The sequence below is a fragment of the Manacus vitellinus genome, unplaced genomic scaffold (genome assembly GCF_001715985.3).
Source record: "Manacus vitellinus isolate BGI_N305 unplaced genomic scaffold, ASM171598v3 scaffold_2_pilon, whole genome shotgun sequence".
Lineage (NCBI taxonomy): Eukaryota > Metazoa > Chordata > Aves > Passeriformes > Pipridae > Manacus > Manacus vitellinus.
In genome coordinates this window covers 52,423,755-52,447,256 of record NW_021940208.1, presented here as the reverse complement: position 1 = coordinate 52,447,256, position 23,502 = coordinate 52,423,755, and the positions used below count along the sequence as shown (strand labels likewise).

Genomic DNA, 23,502 nt, shown 5'->3' with positions numbered 1-23,502 from the left:
CATCAGCTCACAGAAGAGACTGGCCAGCTAAACTGCTATGCACAAAACCAAATTTTGTATCTTTTTCTGACCACACAATTGATGCATGTGGGAGTGCAGGTAGTGGGTGGTGCACCTGCATGAATCAGTTAGTTCAGATCAAGACACACTCTTCTTGAGGCAGAGCTCCTGCCTGTCCCAGCAGCCTGAAAGCATTTATGAAGCATAATCCTTAAGAAATGTGGTAAAGACATTATGGAAACATACAAGTCTTATGGCACAACACAGCACAGGTGCAACTGTGTTCTTTAGCCATAGAGGTAATGCTTACACTGGAAGGTAGACAAGTGCTCCTACACTCCTTGACCTGTATCTGTAGCCCCTTCATCTGCTTCTTCACATCTGGAAACTGGGTGCTCGGGCAGGATGTATTCTGTGACACCCTCACAGTAGATGTGTCACGTGCATAAGGAGGTGGCCAGCTCTTCTGAACACACTCACAAATGCCCAGTTCATTGAAAACTCAAGCTGCAGCACAGAATATCCTGCTGTTCTCCTTCTGACAGGGAACTACATCAAAAGCTTTGCTGGAAGTAGGGGAAAATAATGCTTCGTGATGATCTCTCTCCTACCCAACAGTGAGAGCCGTGGTTCCACAGCCCAGTGTTCGTCCTGTCCCTGCCTTGAGCAGGCTGGGTTCCCCAGCCCTGACCTACACAGTCCCTGGAGGGAATATTGCAGTGTCTCCTTGTGCAACTCTTGGCCACCTCTGCCTCTGCTTCAAGTGTCCTGCCTGTGTGTTGGTCAAGCAGAGGATTTCAACAGAGCAGCCTCCACATCCAAGAACCTTGGTGCCAAAAGACAGGCACTGCAGGGATTTTACTCTTCACTTTTCAATAAACTGTCTCCGATAATTGCCTTGGCTTTAGAGTGGAAGGTCTCTGGAGCAACGAACAACTGTTATTTCTAGTACAATGGGATCACTGCCTATAATGGTACCCCTTAATTGATACTGCAGTGCAAATTATGAAAAGCAAGAATATCCAAATATAGAGACACTTGGCCCTTGTGACAGGAAATTAAGGTCTCTTCTCTAACACTGCTGCATGCCCTGAACTCCCACTTAAGTCAAAATGAATTACATACATTCAATATTTTGAAAAACAAGCTCTTAACCTTTACAAACAATAGCTTATAGAGCTCACATCATGAATGTTCTGGCTATCCCTATAAATAGCCAATCCTTTTTCAGATTCTACTAATTTCCTTGGCATCCTGGCCCCATCAGAGTTAAGGGCAAAATTTGGCTAAAAATGATAAAGTACATTTTTTAAAAATAATTAATAAATCTGTAGGTGCATTATCTTTTGAAGTTTTAGTGGGTTGAATTGCTTAGTTGTTTATTTTTTATGGTAAGAAAAAGCAAGAGAATGTTGCTATATCATCTGCAATACAAAATCTTTCATCTTCCTTCCTGTTTTTCACACTTTGAGAGTCTATCATTTTCAGCCTCTTGGATAAAATCTTTTTCATAACTGTTCATGCCTTGCTTTAGTGTTGTACTCCTTGGAAGCAATAATGACCAGAAAAAACTCAGACTTCTAAGAATAAGTGTGTTATCTCTACAGTGCCATTTTTATATTTCAAGAACTGTGTCTAAATATTTAATCTCCACTGCAAAGTGTCTGAAAAGTGTGTTATTGTCAAACAATAGCAGTAAACTGCTGAGGAAAGGTTCAATCCTTCTCTTACTGATGTCAGTAGAAATTTTGCCAGGAAGCTCAGCATGATCAGGGTATAGCCCAAAGTAATCAGTTCTGCAGCTGATTACATGAAAAGCCCTTCATTATAGCATGACGACTGAGTATTATTACAGTCATGAGACAGAGACACCTTCTGGAACCAAACCCAAGAAAAAGAATGTATTAAGGCTATTCCTCCTCCGAGTTGTGCCTCTTTGGCAGCACCCCTTCATCAGATGACTTTTCACATGTTAGCACAGCTACTCTGGTCTTGGCCGCGGCCCGACATGCACAGTGAAGTGAGCCTAAATTTCCTGTTCCACAGTTCCCCTCTACAAAAGGTCTTTTAGCCGACAAAGGCTGTGGTGTTTGGTAAGCAAAATGTTTTTGGCAAACTCAGGAACATCGCACTTTGTTGTCCATCTTCTCACTTCAGTTCAAGAGCATGTCTTGCTCTGTCGGAGCCTTTCCCAGGCTGAAGAAAGACAAGTAGCAAACGATCATGCGTGATGGCTGATGTCTTCACAAAGGGACACTGCAGTGCAGACCCCCAGAGCCAGATGCCTCCTTCTGCAGCTTCAACAAGCCTGCCCAAACTTCAAACTGAGAGCAGAAGGAAGCAAGTTTTGGCCATGAATCGGGCACTGAGGGCACAGATGATGTGTGCAAGCTAACGGCTGTCCTTGCAAATATGGGCAGATTCTTCATGGTTCTTCAGGGTGCATTTTTTAGGTAGACACACTGATGCAGTTTTGCACAGTTCATCCGAAAAAGTGAGGCTTGCACAGTACCCTGCAAAAGCAAAGTCTGTATGAAGATGAAAATACGATTAGACTTTGTGTGAACTTTGGATTAAAATGTTTTATTATTACTTATAAATAAAGTTTTTACTTATATATAAAGCATTTTCTGTTACTTGGGGGTCAAATAGAAGCCTGCGCTCCCTACTGAAATCAGTAATTTGGCAGCTTAGCAAAATCTGTATTAATAAAGACAAAAGGAAAATATTTATAAAACATGCATAGTTCACTCAAGTGTTACTAAATCATTAATGGTGTCTGGTTCTGGTTTGTATTGTCATAGTCACAGGAAACTGCAGTGATGACAGTGGGAAAACACACATGCACAGCAAGTTTTAGGTACATTTTGTGGGGAATTTTCTTCACTACTTCACTTAGCAGAGAAGTTTTAATGGTACGTTTTAATTTATTTTCCACATCTCTATGTTGCTTATGCTTCTTATTTGAAAGGAACTGTGAAATTCTCCTACTGCTTCCTGCCTGAAATTGTTCTCTCTGGATTGCAGCTCTGATTTCCTTGTGAAGATGCATGTTGTCAGGCTTTGTCTCCTCTTGAAATTATCATTAAAGTGGTACACTGGCAAGCAGCCCCATTTGTAATGGTGGGGGATTCTGAAATATTTTCTGTTATTTTCATAATAGCAGTTGGTAATTCCCTGAAGCTATGCATTTGATTAAACATATTTTCTTTCTGCAGTCCTCTGAAGCAGTGGTAAAAAAATCACTGCTATTTCATTTTAACCTCTCAAGAGATGAGCAAAAATGACTTGCCTAGCAAGCAGAAGTACTATTGCCCATGTTAAAAGGTCAAGACAAAAATGTGCTGAAAACTTTCTGGATACTTATATAAAGAGACGATTTATGACTTGGGAGTTAGTTATTGCACAAAGGGGTCTGTATTTGACCCTCTGCATCCTGCTCTCATGTACTTAATGTCATTTAAAGGAGAGGAGTAACTGTTTTGTGAAAAAGCATTCTGATATTACAGAAGGATAACAGCTACCTCTCAGTTTAAATAAACTCAGAAATGTGCCTAGAAAATCATTTGTTATCTGCTATAGAAATGTCAGAGTTCCAGTTTAAGCAATAGTAGTATGAAATACTTTTCACTCTTTGACCATGTACTAAAATAGCGAGCAAATAAAAAGCCTTTGTGTTTATCTTCTATGGGCAGCTACTACATGTGGTAATACTTTTCATGGAAATCCATCAGAAAATATACATATTACAGTTCTGAATACACCACCAACTCTAAACTATACAATGCTTCAGTTCTAAAGATCTTTGCATCAAGCAGCTCATGTGTCACACGTAGCAAACATGCTGCACCTCTGAGTTGGGTGAACGTATTTCTGGAGTGCTACAAACTCAATTAGAGTGCAACATTAATTCCATACAGAATTAATATGACGAATTAATAGGAAGTGAGAGCTCGGTCTCAGTTTAGGCTTTGTGCAGATCTTGGTGGGAGGGTGTACAGGGAAACTCTGTTTTACACTAAGAGGCTTCACACACCTATAGCTCCTACACTCTTGAAGTGCAATTTATTGCCTGTCTACCAATGTTTTAAGGGAAGAGGAGGAGATGAAACCACAGCTACCTTTCTTGTGATTTGTAAGACACAGGAAAAATTTATAGTAAAACAAGAGAGAGAACAGCACCTCTATCACATACAGTGCAAAGCTGTCCTGTCAGCCATACAGTACACTAGAAGGCATCACTGCATCCTGTGTGTCCAACAATATAATCAGAAAGTCTGACAGACAAAGCTTTCACTTTACTCCTCACACAAAGTAAGAGATCTGTCTGAAATAGGCAACCGGGGAAAGCAAAATGCTTTCCCCTTCCTTATCTGCTGCTCTGAAAGCATGAAAAGTGGATTTCATAACATGACAAGGGAAAAGTAAACTTATCTTTATCAAACTCTCTACCTTTGCCACCAAGTTTTATAATTCAAAATGTTTTGTTTCTTTTCTTTCTTTTCTTTTTGCGCCTCCAACCCACACTGCTAGTTAATTCAAGTCTGGGTCCTGCAGTGAGCTCAGTTGGGCTGGCAGAGCCTCTGGCCACAACTGGACTCCAAGCAGGTTCAGTATCCCACCTGCAGGGACTCTGTGGCAGGGTCAGGATTCTGGCAACTGATACAGAAATCTAAGTGGCTATGAAGAAGTTCACAGAAGCTTTAAAATAACATTCCTTTTGCGTTATTTGTTATTTTTTTCCCTACAAAATTGGTTTTATCAACTATTTGTGAAATTACTGTTCTAGAAGCAAATGAACTTGCATTCTCACAGAATTTTTTTTTGAACTGATGACCTCTTTCGAAATCATAGAATCACAAAATCTTAGAATAGTTTGGGTTGGACAAGTCTTAAAGACAGTCTAGTTCCAATCCCCCTGCCATGGGGAGGGATACCTTCCACTAGATCAGGTTGCTCAGGGCCCCATCCAATCTGGCCAATTGTGGGATGGGGCACCCACAATTTCTCTGGACAACCTGTTCCAGTGCCTCACTACCCTTATAGGGAAGAATTTCTTCCCAATATGTAATCTAAACCTACCCTCTTGCAGTTGAAAAACATTTCTCCTTGTACTATCACTACATGCCCTTGTAGAAAGTACCTCCCCACCCCTCTTGTAGCCCCTTTAGGTATTGGAAGGTGCTATAAGGTCTCCCCAGAGTCTTCTCTTCTCCAGGCTGAATAACCTCAACACTCTCAGCCCGTCTTCATAAGAGAGGTGCTTTTCACTTGTTAAAAAAAATGAAGAAGTGGTGGGGAGGTGGTTATTCTTCCTAATAACCACAGAAACCTGAATCTTTTGAAGAAAATTAGCATTTATCTTTTCCCTGGTGTAAATCATTCTAGCCCACTTTCCCAATTTTCCTGATGGTTAAGTATTGCTAGGCAACAACACACTTGCAGGTCAGCTGCCACTTCATGACTATGCTGATGTCGATTTTTTTGAGGCCCATACTGAATTTTTTTTTAAAGATTATGTTGCCATTTAAGAGCATTTAAAACTACTTAGTTAATCTTCCTACTGCAATACTAGTTCTTGCTTAGTCTTAAGCTGCGTTGCTATGGCTGAATATTGCTTAGAGTGTCTAAATATTTGGAAGTAAAACCAGCCATTTTCTTCAGTTGTATAATGAAGTATGGTATAAGATCAAGCCTGATTTTAATTATAAGGTGTCCTTTCTCTTACTCTGCCTGCCTTCCCTGTTTTTTATGCCAACAGCAACTGTTTAATTTGACTTGAAGGAAAGCTGCACAGCTAGACTGAAGTAGCAGATGAATCATTCTAATATCTGATAACTTTCCCAAATAAAGGCCACTCTCTTCAGGAGCAAATGTCAGTTTCTATCACATAACGAGCTTATCTGAGCCCATGTAGGGACTGGGGACATGCCCAGACTGAAAAACTGATTGCCAGTGGTCAGATTTTCAGTGCGTTGCCAAACTGCTGAGTAGTACAGTGATATTCCTGATTTCAAGACAAACTTCAGCACATAGCCTGTGCCTGAGCAAGTGCTGAAGAGTAACATATACATGACTTATTTCAAAAGTTCCAAACCACACAATCCCCAAAAGTATAAGGTGGGCCACCACCAGTGCTGGGGCATCTCCTGCTCTTGTTCTGCTCAGGTGCTGCAGGGGAGCCCTTCCTGCAGGAAGCCCTGGCATTGCCCTTACATCCAGACACTCAGCTACTTCAAAGAAGTGCCAACTAAATATGGGTTTTCATAAACATAAGCACTTGGATATAGCACAGACATCTTTTTAATGCCGAGTACCTCATTAAATTCTCAACTTCCTTGCAAACAGCACCTCGCAGTAGCGAGAGCACAAGCATGGGGATAAAATTCTCCAATGACCTACACTGGTAAACCAGGCTTGCCAGAGCCAAGTGCTCAGGGATGTGAGTTAAAGCAGCTCCTGGCTTGCACCCAAGCCCTGGAGCCGGGTGAAGCCCAGCGCTGAGCCATCGAGCAGGCACCTTCCTACACCCAGGCGGCAAGTTCGCTGGGCAGCATCTCCCTCTGGAGGCTCTCCCCAGCTCCTGCTTCCCCACATCAGCCCCAGCTAGGTATAGAGTCCATCCCAAACCATCATCTGAATGTCAACCTTGGGCAAAACAAACTTCTTTTAGTGCATTTTAGCAGATGTATGGTTCAAAATAGTATGTTTAGACTTAAAAAAGGAAAAAAAAAAAGAAAGGAAAAAAACAACCTGTAAAATTACCATTTTAGGAATTTGTTTTTAAGTACATTACCTAGTCTGTGAACCTTTCAGGATGGTAAAATGCTACTTCTTTCTACAATCTTGATCATTAGATACACACTTTTCCTAAAAGTATGGGGAGGCTAGTGGAATCAGATGTAATTAGAAACTCAAAGCTGAGGATTTTAAGAACGAATCTAATCAAAAACAAACATGACAGTTGTCATCACTTAGTACTTACAGCAATTTTGCTTTTATATTATCCCTGTGTTTTTACCAACACAGAGGGGTCATTCAAGCCATTTTAATTATATTTTTATATTGCTGTCTCATTTTTGTTTGTGTTTCTTTCTTTTACTAGATCTTCGATGGTATCCATACACACTGAGGTTTCTCACACTGCTCTGAAGCTACATTTGGATTATCACAATTTTCAAAAACTTGAACACGATCCTAAGAAAACTGAAAAGATGGAACCAGAGTTTTCACAGAGATACAATGTCTCCCCCATCACAGGGGCAGCAACATGCTCCCTCACTTTTTTGATGGAAACCATGGAGCACTCAAATGCATTCAGCATGACAAAAGACTGAAAGGGAAAAATTTCTATCCAGCTTCTGAAATGTCAAATAAAATGTCAGCTGGCACTGTAATAAAAAAGGAAAACCTAACATAAAACAGGAGTACTCTGATTAGCATGTTGCTTTCTAGTGAGTATCACACATTCAGCAAAACCTCTGGGCTTCAGAAATAGTAAAGTAGTGACTGGGTGAAAAAAATCACTGCAGTTCACTGGTAACTCTCAGGAAAGCTCCTTTATGAAGTGAATCTTTCTTTGGATACTTCTGTAATTGGACACATCTTAGGACCAAATTCCCTCATCAAAGGGTAGATATTAAGATCTCACTAAAGTCAATGAAACCTTTATGGATCTCAGAAGGAAATTTGACATTTATTGGTGTTCCTCTAGGGAGAAGGGAGAGTAACAAAAAAAATATTTTTAATTAACGTTGTTTAGCTGATGGAGAAAGACAGACCTTTCTAGATGGTGATCCAAAGTAATTAAATTAGATGATGAATGGAGACCTCTCCTGTTGCCACTCAAAACAGATCTCAGGAATAGTTGCCATTCTAAAGATCATCCTTTATGAAGATGATAATTATAATATCTATAATAGATCCAGTGCAAGAGTTCCCTGAATATTATTGAAGATGAACCTAAACTAAACCCTGTGTATCAAAATTTGTCTTGCAAATGGGGAAAGTGAAATTTGCAAAATACATCCTCAATTTTTTAATCAGTTATTATTACCACACTGTACCCAAGGGAAGTCAACTATGGTCAGGAAAATACAAGACCAAGGAAGCTTCTGACCAAAGGAATCCATAGTCAAAGCAGATCATTCATGAGAAGTGAAATAAACTATGCCTTGTAATTTTTGCAAATGTTTTTGTCTAACTCCTAACACCTGCCACCTTTCACACAGTCCTCCAGTAAGGTGTTTGTCAATTTTAGTACAAGTGTCTACTGTACTGAAACCAATCTTCTCTTTTTCAACACAGTGCTTTTTGAGACGCAATATCAAATGTTTTATTACACATATTATGACAAATAATCTCCAGTAATTCTTTTTTTTCCTCAGAAAAATGTGGATTATCCAATATGATTTTTATCTTTGTAAATTCATGTGTGCTAGTCTTCATTTGCTCATACTTCAGATATTCAAAGATGTCCTTTTCTACCATTTGTATCAGTAATTAACCATGGCTAAACACACAACTGAATGGCAATGGTGGGATTTCTTGCTTCAATATTTTAAAGAATTGCATCCTTTCTCACCTACACATTTATTGTCTACTTACAGATGTATTGTCTCTTTAGTTAGCTATACAAATTTTTGTCTTCAACTGTTTGCCAACTGGTTATGAATTCATTGTAGAGGATCAGACCATTATTCTGACATACAAAGTATTTGGAGCTAAAGATTATGTGCAGGTCTTTCTTACATAATTTTTTAATACTTGATACAATTGTTATGCAGTTCTGTTGTACATTATTTTCACACTTCTTTATTCTTTTTAACAGACCCTGTAAATTTGAATTCTCTGTAATTTGGTGTTTATTGCTGTCCTTTTACTGTCCAATATACTGGAATGCCTAAAGTATTCTGACATTTTTTGGCATCAGTTTCCTTTGAAGTTCATCTTTTCACAGCTGCACCCACAAAATATTGTGCATTTGTAATATAAAAATAATCACTTGGTGGAATAACAGCAACCCAGAGGGGCAAGTATATAACTGCTTTATAGATTAGAGCTATGGCCTCATAAAGAACAAAAGTGTAGAATTACCTACATTTAAAATTACACAAATTCCCGAACTGTAAGAACACAAAATTTGAACAGTTTAGTATTTTCTTGATATAACCTTAATTAAATTAGATTTTACAGCTATTGCTATACACTTTTAGAGCTAAAAATATTATCAAGTATAGAATGTTGCTAGATAAAGAAGAGTCATCACATATAAAATACCTACAATGGAGAGCTTCAGTTGCTGGTACACAAGCTGCCCAAATGTCATAACAAGACAGAGTTTACAGGTGCAGTTTCTGGACCCTATCAATGACTGCTTCATACAGCTGAAAATCCTACAAAACATGTGAAAAATCACTTTTGTGGGTTCAATCCTATGCAACATTTTGGAGTCAGCTCAGAGATAGTTGGAGGTTGAAGCACTTACAGTTGAAGCTTCTGCAAAATTCTGTAACTTCAAAAAAACCCACAACATCCACATTCTTCTGGCAGCTGTGTGTGACCAGTATCACTACTAAATGACAGCTGGAGCACATCAGGAGAGCCTCTAGACTTCACCTTGTGCTGCCCAGAGAGTAGCTCTTTCATGCTTGCTCAGGTATCTCGTTTGTGATATGAACCAAAGTCTGGGAAAGTCTCTTTTTACATGCATTCTCTTGATCCAAACCAAATCACTAATGTAGATGCTTTCTGCTAATCACATGGGTTGGTAGTTAAGTCCTGTTATAATAGGTTTTCAGTGCTGTTGCTGTGTCATGGTGCTCCAGTTCTTCACACATTTAAAATAAAATAAAATTAAGGCTTAAAAAATATATTAATTGACAGCAGGAAACAGAATTCTGAGTGCCCTGAAAGTACAATTTATCTTTCTGGGCTTTTGGCTTGAAAGAAGGGTTTTATCTAAAATAAACAAGAAAAGCAGGAACATTTGCAACTGAACTCAGGCATTTCACAGACCTCGAGAAAGATTGCATCAGTTAGGAGTTGCCATGTAGATAAATAGAGCTAGGGAAAGAAAGGGAAGGAAAGGAAATGGGAAGGGAAGCCAAGCCAAGCCAAGCCGAGCCAAGCCAAGGGAATGGAAGGCAAGGCAAGGCAAGGACAGGGAAAGCATATCACAGATTATTTGCTTTGAATTCTGTGATGTTTGTTACCTCAACACATTTGGTATCATAACGCTGCCAAGTGCAAGGTAACTTTCACAGATCTGTCAGGCAGTTGTGTTACAACCACTGCCTGTTCATGTTCAGTGCCACAGATTCAGCTGAGCTGCAGCCAGAGCTCCTTCTTCAGTCTCCTTAGAGTCTGCTGGAGGAAGATAGGTATGCTGATATATCCATATAACCTAAAAATTCACTGGGGCTAAATGTAGATCTGATCAGGGCAAGAAGGGGGCTGAGTAGTAGTATCCATTTCCTTATCCTAGGACTTCTGCATGCTCCTGTGGTCCACTCTGAATCTCTCTGGCTTTGTTGCCTCCTTGAAACAGGTCTCTCAAGCTGTGCAATATTTTTTTGCCTCCCCAAGAGTCTTTTCCATTTCTTCCCTGCAACTGCCCTGCTCCTAAACTTTAATAAGCAATGGGTACCCTACTGTATCAACTTCTCAATGTCTGTTATTAGCTAGCTTGTGGAAATACCAATTGAAAATATTTCAGTGGTTATTTTCAACAGCAACAAATGAGTTGTTGACAAGAACGGAAATAAAAGGTAAACATACTCAGATTATTACCTCTTCACATTAAAAGTGAACCTTGGTTAGATGTTATAAACCTCGATCTTGTAATTGACAGTCTAATAACTTCCAACAAAATGGTGTAAGAGAACACATGCAACATACAAGCATAAACATTTTCTATGGCATATGCTTCTGTATGTTTCCACTTTTATTTCTGTACAAACAACGAATGCGTAAGAGGTTCATTTCCCCATAAATACAAAAATGAAAGTGTTTGATGTAAAAATGCAGACATGCAAGTTTACCCAGTAGGTAACATTGCTTTAGGATGGATTAATTTGTTCATGATGTATTCTTATTCCTTATAAACTTTGCAGAAACCCTAACAGATAAAAACTGTTCCAAGATCTGTGTTTTCACTGTCAGTGCTCCTTGTGCAAAAGCAAAAAAAAAAAAAAGAGTATCTTGGCAAGACAGTAAGACACTAACATAAGCCCAAGGCTATTCTTTTTCCACATAAACTTCAGTGTCAAAATGGTAGGAAAACCAAAATAATTTTCAAGCTGCTAGAGGGTACTGCCAACTGTAAAAAACAGAAAGACAACTCTAAACATAATTATTCAAGTGAGCCCTGTTAACTGACAGGAAGATTTTGAAGGGCTAGTATGGAATGTTCTAAACATGGTTTTTTTCCGGATAAGCTTTTCTCCTTTGCAAAATATCTTACAGAGGAAGTATTAGCTACGTTGAATTGGTTCCTAGAAGAGTACATGTGGAGGGCAAATCCTGATGCAATTTTTAATTCCATTTCTTCAGGATCTTTGTTAGATGTTTTGCGTAGCAATACATTCTGAACGAATCTGCTTGGGTTCAACTTCAAACTATCATGTAAGACTTCAGTGACAAATCTGCAGGACTGAAGAATCAGTATTTGGTCCTTAGGCACATAAAAGAAGAGATCATATTTGAAATATTTTTCCTCTTGGAACATGAAGAGGAGATTTCCAAAGGATCACTTGTGTGCTGTCCCTGGTCTGTGAGCCACCTCAAAAGGTGCATGCCTCAAAAGAAAAGGTGCCCATTGCTGTGATGGCACCTGTTACTGTAGTTGCTGCTCTTCCAGGTACATGGCAAAAGAGGGCAGTGGAGCACTGTACATTTCAATAGATTAAACTAATGATCCCTGCAGATCTTTTATCTACATGTCTTTGCTGCAAAAATTACGATGCCTAAAAAAACCAACCATGTTGTATTAATAATATCCAGACAGTTTAAACAGAACATCTCTTTTGTTTTCATTGAAAACAGCATTTCTCTCTTAGCGAGTCTTATAATCAATTGATTGTAACCCCATTACCTTCCAAATCTCCAGTCACAGGACATACTGCATTTTCACCCACTAATGGGATTCTCCATGATGGCTTCATTTGCATTACCTCCTTCACATGCACTCCAGGTAAGCTGGTATTCCTGCCTATAACACATCTCTCCAAGTTTAAAATGGCCTACATTAGTTCAAGTGTCCTCATACAGAATGAGTTTTGTTTCCTTTCCTGTGTCACTAACAAGAAACTGTTGGTTTTAGCCAATGTACCATGGCCAGACATTGTTTATGTTGAGTGCTTTCTTAATTTATTGGGCAGTTCTACCTTCTGCATCCTTCCCAAGTGTTTCTAGACTTTGTCTGCACCACATCCATTTCTAAATGTGTTCATTCATGCAACTTTAAACATTCAGCAACACCATCTGTTGTTCCCATATTTAAGAAAGAGCTTTAAGGTCAAAGATATCTTCAAACAGTTCTAGTTTTACATTGTAATATAATCAAATCTGAAGTTTGGGTTTGCTTTGGTTTTTCAGTTGGAATCTGGGATGCTGTTTCCTTTCATTCAAAGCAGCAGTTCCCACTTCTACATGAGTTGACATAGATAATATGTAATTAAAAATAATAACGCATGATTTAAGAGGAATGGTCACAATGAAGAACCCTGACCTCTCTACACAACAAGCTTTTTTCATCTTGTCAAAAACAGCCTTTAGTCTTTCTTTAAAATGACAAAGGTTTCTAGTGTCAAAATACTCCTCAGGATGGCAGTGCTCTAACCAGATTTATTAGCAAAGCTCTTACTTGACCATTATAAGCCAAAGTCTGGTACTCAAATGCCATTTACTTCAAAATCACTCATTTTATTTAATGGCTATAACATGTCACCACTGTCTCTAATGTTCCTTTGATGCAAAAAGACAAGGGGATGTGACAAGTTAAACTTTGATGTGTCACATCCAACCTGAAGTTTAAATTATTTATAAATGTTTGCAAAATTACATAAAATGATAGTGTAGTGATATGTAGCCCATTACCACTACATTCTCAGATCAAAACACAGTAATCACCAACATCATTATCTTATTCCAGAGCAGTTTCAAGTGTAGCTCACTGGACTGGAATATATGGCATCAGTTTATAAGCCTGGTTCTTCCACGGTCCAAGTAGTGGATTCAAGGAAGTGCCCCCAGCCTCCCTGGCTTTGGCTGCCTTTCCTCTAAAGCAGGAGGGGCTAACACACATCTCTTCTGTAAAGTGTTTGGACATCATGGTGTACATAGTTTTTATATTTACAGTATAGAGGCTGGATATTATTTCTGTTATTACGGGTTTTGTTCTATTTTTACAGTGATATTGCATTATTGCTAGTGCTAGAGTTTTCTGCCTCCAGGGTGCTGGGTCCTGAGCAAACACAAATGCAGGTTGGTCAAAGTTGACTGCCGTTAACATTTGAAAAATATTTTAGAAATGTAAGACCGTCTTTTCCACACCAGTGCACTTAAACTTATGGGAAAATCAATAATTTTCTCTACAGTTGACTAGGCCTTTTCCAGTAGGTTTTGCTCAGTGTAAAAAGGCACAAACCACCCTCAAATATAAATAGAAAAACCTTGCAATAGTGCTAACCCAACAGATTGCTAGCTCTTTTTGTGAGATGTTTATAGAAGTATTTTTATGCTTTGGTTAACTCTGAGAGAGAGAGAACAGCACCTTTCTTAATGGAAGAAATACTGTTTATTCTTTACTTTTACTTATTCATTTTGTTCTTAACTAAGTAATAAAACAATATAGTATTTTAGTGACGTGCCTAATTAGCAATCTAAAATTAACTCTTCCTTTCTCCTGTCCTTAATTATTCCTAACTTCCTGATATGAGTTTCTGTATAGATATATATTTAGATTGATTTTTAATACAAAACTATAAATAAGGATCTTATCATTCGCATTTTATATTAAATTGTAACATTTATATAAAGATAGACAGATAGAGAGAGAGAGAGAGACAGACATATATATATATATACACATATATATACACACACACATATCACCATTCAGAAAAACTAATGGTCGGATGAAAACTGACTTTCCAAATCTCAGTGTTGTCGGTTATAACACCAAAGAGTTGCCATGGTACTTCAGCACCAAAAGAAGGGCATTCTGCTGTCACACATCAAAGCTGAGGATTCTCTTCAAAGAGTGAATGCTCTATCCAAAGGTGCTGAGTAGGAAACGAGACAGGCATGGATGGGCCACCGTCTTGACGAGAGACAAAGTCCATCCAGAACAGTAATTCAGAAGTGCCTTTAATTTGTGATGGAGTTTATTTCCATTCTCATTCCTGTTGGCATAAATGTAAGGAAAAGCCATAGAAACTTCACATTGACAGAAACTCCAGGAATTGCTTTTGGAAACCAAGTGGTCTCACCCTTCATTTCTGGGGCACTGACCTGGCCCATGTAATAAACTGTGACCTAAATCTAAGCAAAACAAGGAAATCAAGGTTTGCTCAGTGATAACGGACAAATGAAATGAGTCAAGAATCATTGGTAATAAATGTGTGTACATATGTGCATATGCTTAACATGTCTTTACACTCATGATAACAAATCCTATTGGTGCAAACCTTAACATAATAGATATTGCACAGAATGTTTTAAAAACCAGAATAGTTATAATTGGTAAAAAAGAAACAAGCAAAATGCAGGTAAATAATAAGATTTACTTATATGTTTAAATTTAAGAAAAAAAAAACAACTTTTTACACATGGAAAAAACCAAAATCAAGCTTTCCTCAGCAAGGACCATTATTCAAAGGACAAATTATTCTAGGCCACAAGTGCCATCTGCTACTATTACAGCGAGGGAAAGGAAAATGCAGTCACTTTCTGCCTTGAAAGTGCTTATTCTCCTATCTTGTGATGCTCAAAGGTGATGATAATTTTGCATTTTTCAGTCTGTCCCCTATCAGGGCAGAAAATCTGCTGCCTACATGTGGAAAGGGAAATCCAACACAGGTTTCCAGCAGAACAGCTCTAGTGGGAGGAGGATAAAGCTGGTAGGTGGCTATTGGGCTGCATGTTAGGATAAAGAAGCATGAAGAGACTCTGTCAGAACTGAAATCAAGCAGTAGACACCATCCAGCCAATTACAAGAGCAACATCTACACACTTACAACGTGAGAGTTCTGAAACTAACTACTAGCTGAAACAGTGTGAGAAAAATAAATGGATTTCACAGTTAAAGCAACTGCCCATATCATATAACTGTAGGCCAAAAAGAAATGAAGTTACAGTACCAGTGCAGGCACCATAGGAGTGTAAAAGATAGGTTATTCACAAGTTTAATTCAACCAACAGCTATCTTAAAAATGGCAAATTAAGAAATGCATTTTACTACACAGATTAAAGTGCTATTTAATAAAATATTCGTTAAACATATATATATAAACATATATACGTCCGCACTGGCTCACAACATCAGGTTGTTTGTTAAGGCACATCACTGTAAATGTCATATTGCGCACCTGATCTTGTTTTCAAGCCTGCATCAAAGGGCAACTGCCACAATACAGCATGTCCTGAAGTCACAGTCTAGCTCTACACTTCCTCTCCTCGCCAGACACCGGATACCCTCTGTTGGGGTAGACGCTTCTCTGTCCTCAAAGAGTCTCTCCATGTGAGAAATGCACCTGGGGTTTGCCAGTCCGCAGAGGACTTGCCTGACATTCATACATCCATTCATCCATTCATCCATACATCCATTCATCCATCCATGCTATACTATATATTAATCTCTTCTTTTAGCATTAGCAAGGTGTCCTGCACCCCCTGAAGCACAGCTACCACCAGTACACCCCACCCAGGATGCTGCCTTTCAGCGAGCCTTCTCCTTGCTGTATCTCACAAGGCTTTCAGTTATTTTTACAGTTGTCATAAGAACCATTTGATTTCTCTAATCATCTAGAGAACCAAAGTGTGTATAACAAGTCTAGTTTGCCTAGCTGACATTCATAAAATAGCAGCAGCATATTCACAAGCTTATCCAGGAATGATTCCTTCTTGGTACATACATGCTGATTCTTTCACTTTCTTTCACAAAATCTGCTGAACTGAAGGCACTCATTACATAGCTATATTTTTCCACCATATAACATGAACATTTAAATTTCATGAGGTAACAATCTGCCTTCTAACTTAACAAAATTTTATATAGAACACACATTACATGTTATTAATAAACATTATTACTTTTAAGTTCTGTGTATTATATCAATCATTGCCAAATCAGCTCAGAAAATGGTACTTGGCTACATGGGTTGCCGAGTGACAAAGGTGGCTGGATGTCATCCCAGCTACATCACTGAGCTGCTACTGTCTGCAGCCTGAAGAAGGACTCCAACAATTTATTAAGGCGTATATGTATCCTCAGAACCAAAACCTTTGCTAACAGAAATTGGCACAGCTCCACTGAAGTCAGCTGAATATTTGTGACAAATGAACAGCTCCTCCACAGCAAGCAAAATTCTGCCTTCCTTTATGTATCATCCCACATGCCCATAGGATTTTGCCTACGTGATTAAAAGAGTATGACTCACAATAGCGTCTGCAGAGTCTTCCAAGCCTGTCCCAGCCTCCTCTGTTGTGCTCTACCTTCCTTCTAGCTGATCTTTTTTCTGAGGCCATAAGTAAGAGAAGAAACCCTTGGCTGATAATAAAGGTAGTACTATTCCATAATACTGTCACATATTTATCTTTGGAATTCACAGCACCTCCCACATCTAGACTCAAGTTAAATGAATTTGGTGTCAGTGTCTTGTTCCTGGAACAGGAACAGTCAAACTTTTATTTCCTAAAGGTAGGTTCATAGAAGTTCTAGAATAAATACATTACATATACAATCTATTTCCAGTTAATTCACCTGAATACTCTGTAAAATTTTAAAAAGGGAATCGTCATGTGAATGTAACAGACAGTACAGGACCTTGCTGCTTCATACATAATTTAGTTTTAGAACTAAGAGAGCTTTCACGAAGTCACGTAAAAAGCAAGTTTTCTCATCTCTTCTACCTTTAATTTAAAATCTCTCCAGGCTTGTAAGTCCACGAGACCAAAAATTAACGTCACTTCAGAAATCTCAAAAATAGCAGTTTATGCATTCAAATATATAACAGGTTTTTTCTAGGCTCAAAATGTTTTCATCGTGATTTGATATATCTCCAAGTAAAAAAACCAACTGAGGTATAGGAATGCGGCTTTCTAACAGTTTAATAAGGTGAGGGGTGGCAGTGAGTCTGTGTACAAACATGAGATAATCAGTGTTTGAACCCCTGACAGCAGATGCACTGCAATTCTCATTTATTTCAGATTTGCACTGAAAATAATCACTCTTGATAACCTAATCTCGTAAATTTGGATTACACTTAGGTGTACAATGAAATGTCAGAATAAAGGAGGTCCACTATCACCTTGTGAAACTTCCCTGCTCTCCCCAGCACCTGCCCAGCATCCAAAACGGCAGGCAGGTGTTGCAGCACACTTCCAAGTGCTGAGGAGAAGGATTTTTCTACCTGAGAAGAAAAGGTACAATGGCCTTTTGCATTAAGGGCCTTTTTCTCCAGTTAGTATTCTGCTCTCCACCTATATATAAACTGTGAGTAGCCTAGATATGAGATGACAGGTTTGATGCTGAAGTGTGCCATTCCCATGAGATTGTTCTTCTCTTCAAAGCAGTTCAAATTTAAGCCAGGCAATACCTGAAAATCCTACTGTACCAACTACCCATGTGGACACTACACTTAATGTAGGGTTTGTACAGCTGAAGACAAACACAAAGTAAGATAAAAATTGGACAAGATTATGGAAAAAAATTACACTACACAAGAGTATGCCCAGCATGGTTATATTATAGTCAGAGCAACGAAACTGAATTAATTTCCAGTTCCTAGAAACGTGCTGGAGTCCCCACAGAGGTGTAAGAATTAAATAGGCTAAAAGGACATTGCGATTTTTGTCTTCTATCTTCAAGTTACTATTTCCTGTGAAGGTTTTGTTCCCCGTGTATAAGCACAGTGGTCATTCTGCTGTAGTGATGCACCGGCATGTACCACTTCAGCTTCAGACCATGCCATATCCAGAGGTATTGTGTAGGAACTGCAGATGTAAAATGTAAGCATGAGCTACTCAGAACAGTCCAGCTCTGTGTCTCCATCCTTTTGGTTTACCTAGCTAGCATACATTAAGGAAAGAGTGTGTTAACAACAAGCCAGCCAGTACTCATTCCAGTAAAAGACTCTCAAGAACACATGGTTGATAGGATCATACAATCCTAGGGCAGTTCAAGTTGGAAGGGACATCAGAAGCTCTGTAGTCCTCTCTACTGGTCAAAGCAGGGCCAGCTTTCAGGTCAGACCACGTTGCTCAAGGGGTCTTGAAAAGATCCAAAGATGGAGACTACTCAACTCCAGCTTTCAGCAAGCCTCAGCATAGGGAAGACATGGACCTGCTGGAGACAGTCCAGAGAAGGCATACAGGAATGACCAGGGGAACATATTGCCTCACCTATAACAGACTGAGAAAGACGAGGTTGCTCAGCCTGGAGCAGAGAAGTCTCCAGGGAGAGCTTATAACAGTTTTCCAGGACCTAAAGGGGGCTACAAGAGAGCTGGAGAGGGACATTTTACAGAGTATGTAGTGACAGGACAAGGGGGAATGGCTTTAAATTGAAAGAGATTTAAATTTAGAAAGGTTTAGATTAGATCTTAGGAAGAAATTCTTTACTGTGAGGGTGGTGAAAGACTGGAACTGGTTGCACAGAGTTGTGGATGCCCTATTCCTTGAAGTCTTCAAGGTCAAGCTAGATGGAGCTTTAAGCAACTTGTTCTGTCTAATGGAAAGAGCTGCTGGACAAACTCAAACACAAAAAGGAAGCCTAGAGAGGGTGGAAACAAGGACGTGCACACACTGCCCACCTGTGTACCCCAAAAAAAAGTTATTTAGTTCCTCAGCCTTCTCCATGTCCTGGGAAACCACCTTCTGGAGAGGAGTCACATTTTCTTTAGTCTTCCTTTTACCACCCAGATACCTACAGAAGCTTTTTCAGTGAATTCCTCTCAAGCTACCTGTCCCTGCTTCCACCCTTTCTAGGCTTTCTTTTTGTGTTTGAGTTCGTCCAGGAGCTCCTTGTTCAATGCAGGCCTCCTGGCATTTTTGCCTGACTTCCTCTTTGTTGAGATGCATCTCTCTTGGTCTTGGAGGAGGCAATCCTTGAATATCATCCAGTTTTCCTGGGCTGTTCTTCCCTCTAGGGCTTTATCCCATGGTACTTTACCAAGCAGATCCTGAAGAAGTCAAAGGTCTGCTCTACTGAAGTGCAGGGTAGTGAGCTTGCTATGCATTCTCCTTGCTGACCTAAGGATCTTGAATTCCACCTTTTCATGGCCACTGCAGCCAAGTTCAATCATGCTGTATCTGTCACTAGAAACACATACTGATGAGTTTCTGTGTGCTTAGTGTCCAATATCAAGACTTCATTAAATTCCCACTTAGTTATCATCCCTATTAAGCATGTCAGAATGGTATTGCAGTAGAAAATAAAAACAAGTCATTAGAATACAGACTGATCATAAACTTATTTTAAGCCCATTTATATCACAGAGAATCACAGCATATTCTGAGTTGGAAGGGACTCAAAAGGATCATCTCTTTATGAGAATGGCCGATATGGGGATCAACTTACAACCTTGGCGTTATAACCACCATGCTCTAACCAACTGAGCTAATCTCATATACATATCTCACAAGGATGGTGATGACAGTATGCTCAGAAATGCACTAATTGTAAAAGTGCATAAGAAACATGCCCTGCAAGTCAGCTAACTATGTCACACATCGTTTCCATGACGAGCACAACTTAATGAAGACCTTGCTTAATTTTTGTGGTAGGTATCACAGTGAGTTTGTTGGTTATTCATTTAATAGGGTTCACAGCATATGCAACTCACCACTGAAATGGTAGAGCAAAATAGCAAATAAATTTTTCTCTATGTGTTCAGGTTTACTCCAATATGCAATAAATATGAAAGAGATTATTCATACAAAAGGCTTTTTTTTTTCCCCAGCCCTTGAAATACATTCCTGTACTTCATGCAAACCCAAACATTTTTTTACACAGGTTTTATATAAGACACCATAATACCCAAAAAGCATCATAACCATGCAGCAGGTTTCACTGTGCATAAGTTTTAACACCCATAACTTCACAGGGGTTCTTTCCTCCTTTGTACTTAAATACGTAAGTACAGAGGATGTATTACATCAAAGATTTGTACTTTTGTAAGAAGGTGTTGGCTATTACTGGTCTTAGCCAAAATATTACAGTTCTGCTATCTTCTCTCTGACATTCTTTTTTCTCACATACATTTCTTGGTCATAATAGGTTAATTATGTAATAGGATTTTTCCCCAATAAGTAGGGGCTTTGTCTCTTTGAGATCAATGGAAAAAATAAGACATAAAATCTATTTGTTCTTAACGTATTTCTTCCAACCCACAAAACCTAAACTCATTTTTTTTCCGAAGTGAACAGAGCACTAGCATTTTCTTTATAAAACCTGTTTGTTTATAATTTCAATATATACTATCACTTGTGTTTGATCATCAAGTCCTCAGGAAAAGCATCTGCAACACTATCTGTTTTCAAGTAAATGCATTTTGGACATCAATAGAGTCAGGTTTCAAGGATAAAGAAATAAAATCAATAAAAAACATGTAAAAATTCTCAGCTTGTTCTAGAGTTGCAAATTTCTAATTTGATCACATACATTGTACAAATATGTGTACATACACACACACACATCTATGTGAACATATATGTATATTAGTATGTATATACATGTTCTGTAAAGGAAAGTGGCAATTCTTGTGTTGCGAGAGTCTCATTTTCCTTTGCATTAGCTGCACTCTTTAAAATTTGAACACTGTGGAATCTCTCTTCATCTGTCCTGATATAATATTACTCCTTCCTTTTTTTCCATTCCTTTTTCTTTCTTAATCAGTCACAATTTTTTCCACATTTTTTTCTTCACCATAATCCACATTCAAACTATGTTCTAAACTGTAACTCTGAATGTCACCTTATTGGTATCCTTTATGTATGATTAAATGACCTGTGAAAATGCCAGTAAAAATCTTTAGTATTCCAAAGTAGTACATCAAAACATTCAAAATAAGGATATAATTCTCAACAGCAGACAGTGTTATGAGCTCCTCCAAGCTGAAGCTCAAATTTTCTCAGGTGGGTAAAATTTTAGAACCTATCAGAACGCTTCTAACAAGAGCAGATGCTGCTGTGCAACTACATGAACCATATTACTAATTAATATTAGCATTTAAAAGCAACACATAAAATAAAAAAGTCTATGTTAAAGGATATTAGGATATTTGATCAGAAAAATTAGTTTAATGTAGAACGACAAATAAGCAAGTGTGTGCTGCTTTCCAATACGCTCATCATTTTGTCAGCCTGCTTCAGGAAAATCAATCCGTGCACTTTGTCTACAAACCGCGTTACGCACTAAGTCACAGTTCAGAGGATTAATGCTTAGGAGGAAAAGGAGAAAACACTCATGCATCGAAGAAAAACTGGGGAAAAAGTTATCTGTTGAGAAACGGCAGTGGAACTTCCCCCTGTGTTTGAATGCCCAATTGCAGCCCCTATGCGGTGCCCTGCAGCAGGGAGGGAGCAGCCAGGCGAGCATTTAACGGCACATCCATACCTGATGTGTGCGCAGTGCCTGATTTTTACATGAAGGGCAAATATGCATGTTCTTTATAACTCACATACACCACCACCAAGAAGCAAAGATATAGCCTGCTCACACTGCAGGTTTAATATACTCGTTACAGTGACACTGTATTCCCTAACATTGCCCCAAAATTTGTCATTTAAAGGGCCCTGCCAGTTTCTAGTGGTAGAATCATGGTATAAATCGTACAATTAATCCCAACAATCCCACCTTTGAGCTGTTTATAAACACACAAATCATGCCAAGCGCTTGTCACATAACCAATAATCTAAGGCTCATAGATTTTAAGGCCACAAGGAACAACTATGATACCATCACCTTGCATAGAGTAGACAGTAGAAAATTGCTCCTAGACCGAGTCCTCCCCCAAATGGGGCTGGCACTGCATAGGGCAGATCCACGTGTCCTGCCTGACAGCAGCTTGAAGGTTACTCCACTTTACACTCACCTGGATGGGAAAAAGTACAGCTGAGCACTCGTATGACACAAGGACATCTTGAGGATGCAGCAGTGGCCATCCCTGGACCTCGACTAACCTTTCATCTCTGCGGAGACCCTCCTATGCTGGCATGATCTTCAGTGCTCATTTTAAGCCTGTTTTAGGGAAACGGTATAAGATGCACAAAGGGCATACCATGAAGACACTGATTCTTATTAATCTATTTTATGAGGAAGAAACTAAAAAATAAGCAAACCTGTGATGTTCGTTGCCCAGTTACTCTTACATGCCACTTACAGAAAATATTTAATAAATCTTCAGAGAATTTTCCTGAATAGGGATTGAGTAAAGAATTACTTATCCAGAAGCATACTGCATGTTTAAGTCTGATGTGACAGGGTTTCTGGGATCATGCTATATAGTATGTTGCCTTGCAGTAGGAATTAATCCATAAAATTCATTACACTTCTGTTGATGAAGCACTGGTAACTTCTTCACAGAGTTTTTCACAATAAAAAGGCAGAGCTTTGCAATATCCTTTTACACAATTCTTGAACAGCCTATTAAACTCTTTTGGACTAAAAACGTACTTTCAGACCACGACATTACTAATTTTTGCAATATGGCAAAGATTTCTCTTGGCTCAAGTAGGAACACGATAACAAGTTGTCTTTGCCTTGAACAAAGGCACTACTCCTGGTGTTACAAACTGTCTTACAGCAAAAAATACTTACAGCTGATCTATATCTACTGATGCTATTATACTCTGCACCTCAGTTGCAGTTGATATTTCAGATATCACCTTTGAAACACTACATACATTAAGAGAGAGCAAGCTGGTGAAAATTGTTGAGTTGGGGCAGGAGCACCTAATAACACCAAATCAAAATAAAATTGTCACCAAACTTCTGAGCAAACAAGTAAATAAGTACAAAAATAAGGCATGTAGGTACTCCACTGTAACTGATTTCATCGTTTTTACTGTTTTAGTAGCTCTCTCAACTTTAGTAACATCATGCTGTTTCAAATTCACATGTATGTTTGCCAGTATGTTTGTGACTCTGTTGAAACCAACTGCAAAATTCCACACAGAGCTCAGCAAGGCCAGGATTTCATTCTATCAACTGTCACAATAATAGGAAAAGGTGGGTTTCAGATGTTAAGGGTTTTGCATTTGTTAATACACAATAATGAA

General features: G+C 38.8%; 2 protein-coding genes across 2 annotated transcripts in view; both read right to left on the bottom strand.

Annotated features, from left to right (window-relative positions):
- ZBED1 (zinc finger BED-type containing 1) overlaps positions 1-22,398 on the bottom strand; it is a 50,827-nt gene extending 28,429 nt beyond the window's left edge. Inside the window, exon 1 of the mRNA XM_018071191.1 lies at positions 22,317-22,398. The gene's annotated coding sequence lies outside the window, so the exon portion shown is untranslated. The remainder of the gene's footprint in view (positions 1-22,316) is intronic.
- Positions 1-22,401, bottom strand: part of DHRSX (dehydrogenase/reductase X-linked) — a 203,943-nt gene extending 181,542 nt beyond the window's left edge. The window contains exon 1 of the mRNA XM_029960845.1: positions 22,317-22,401. Within this exon, the coding sequence (XP_029816705.1) occupies positions 22,317-22,386 (70 nt within the window). The 5' untranslated portion in view covers positions 22,387-22,401. The remainder of the gene's footprint in view (positions 1-22,316) is intronic.
- Between the last annotated feature and the right edge of the window lie 1,101 nt (positions 22,402-23,502).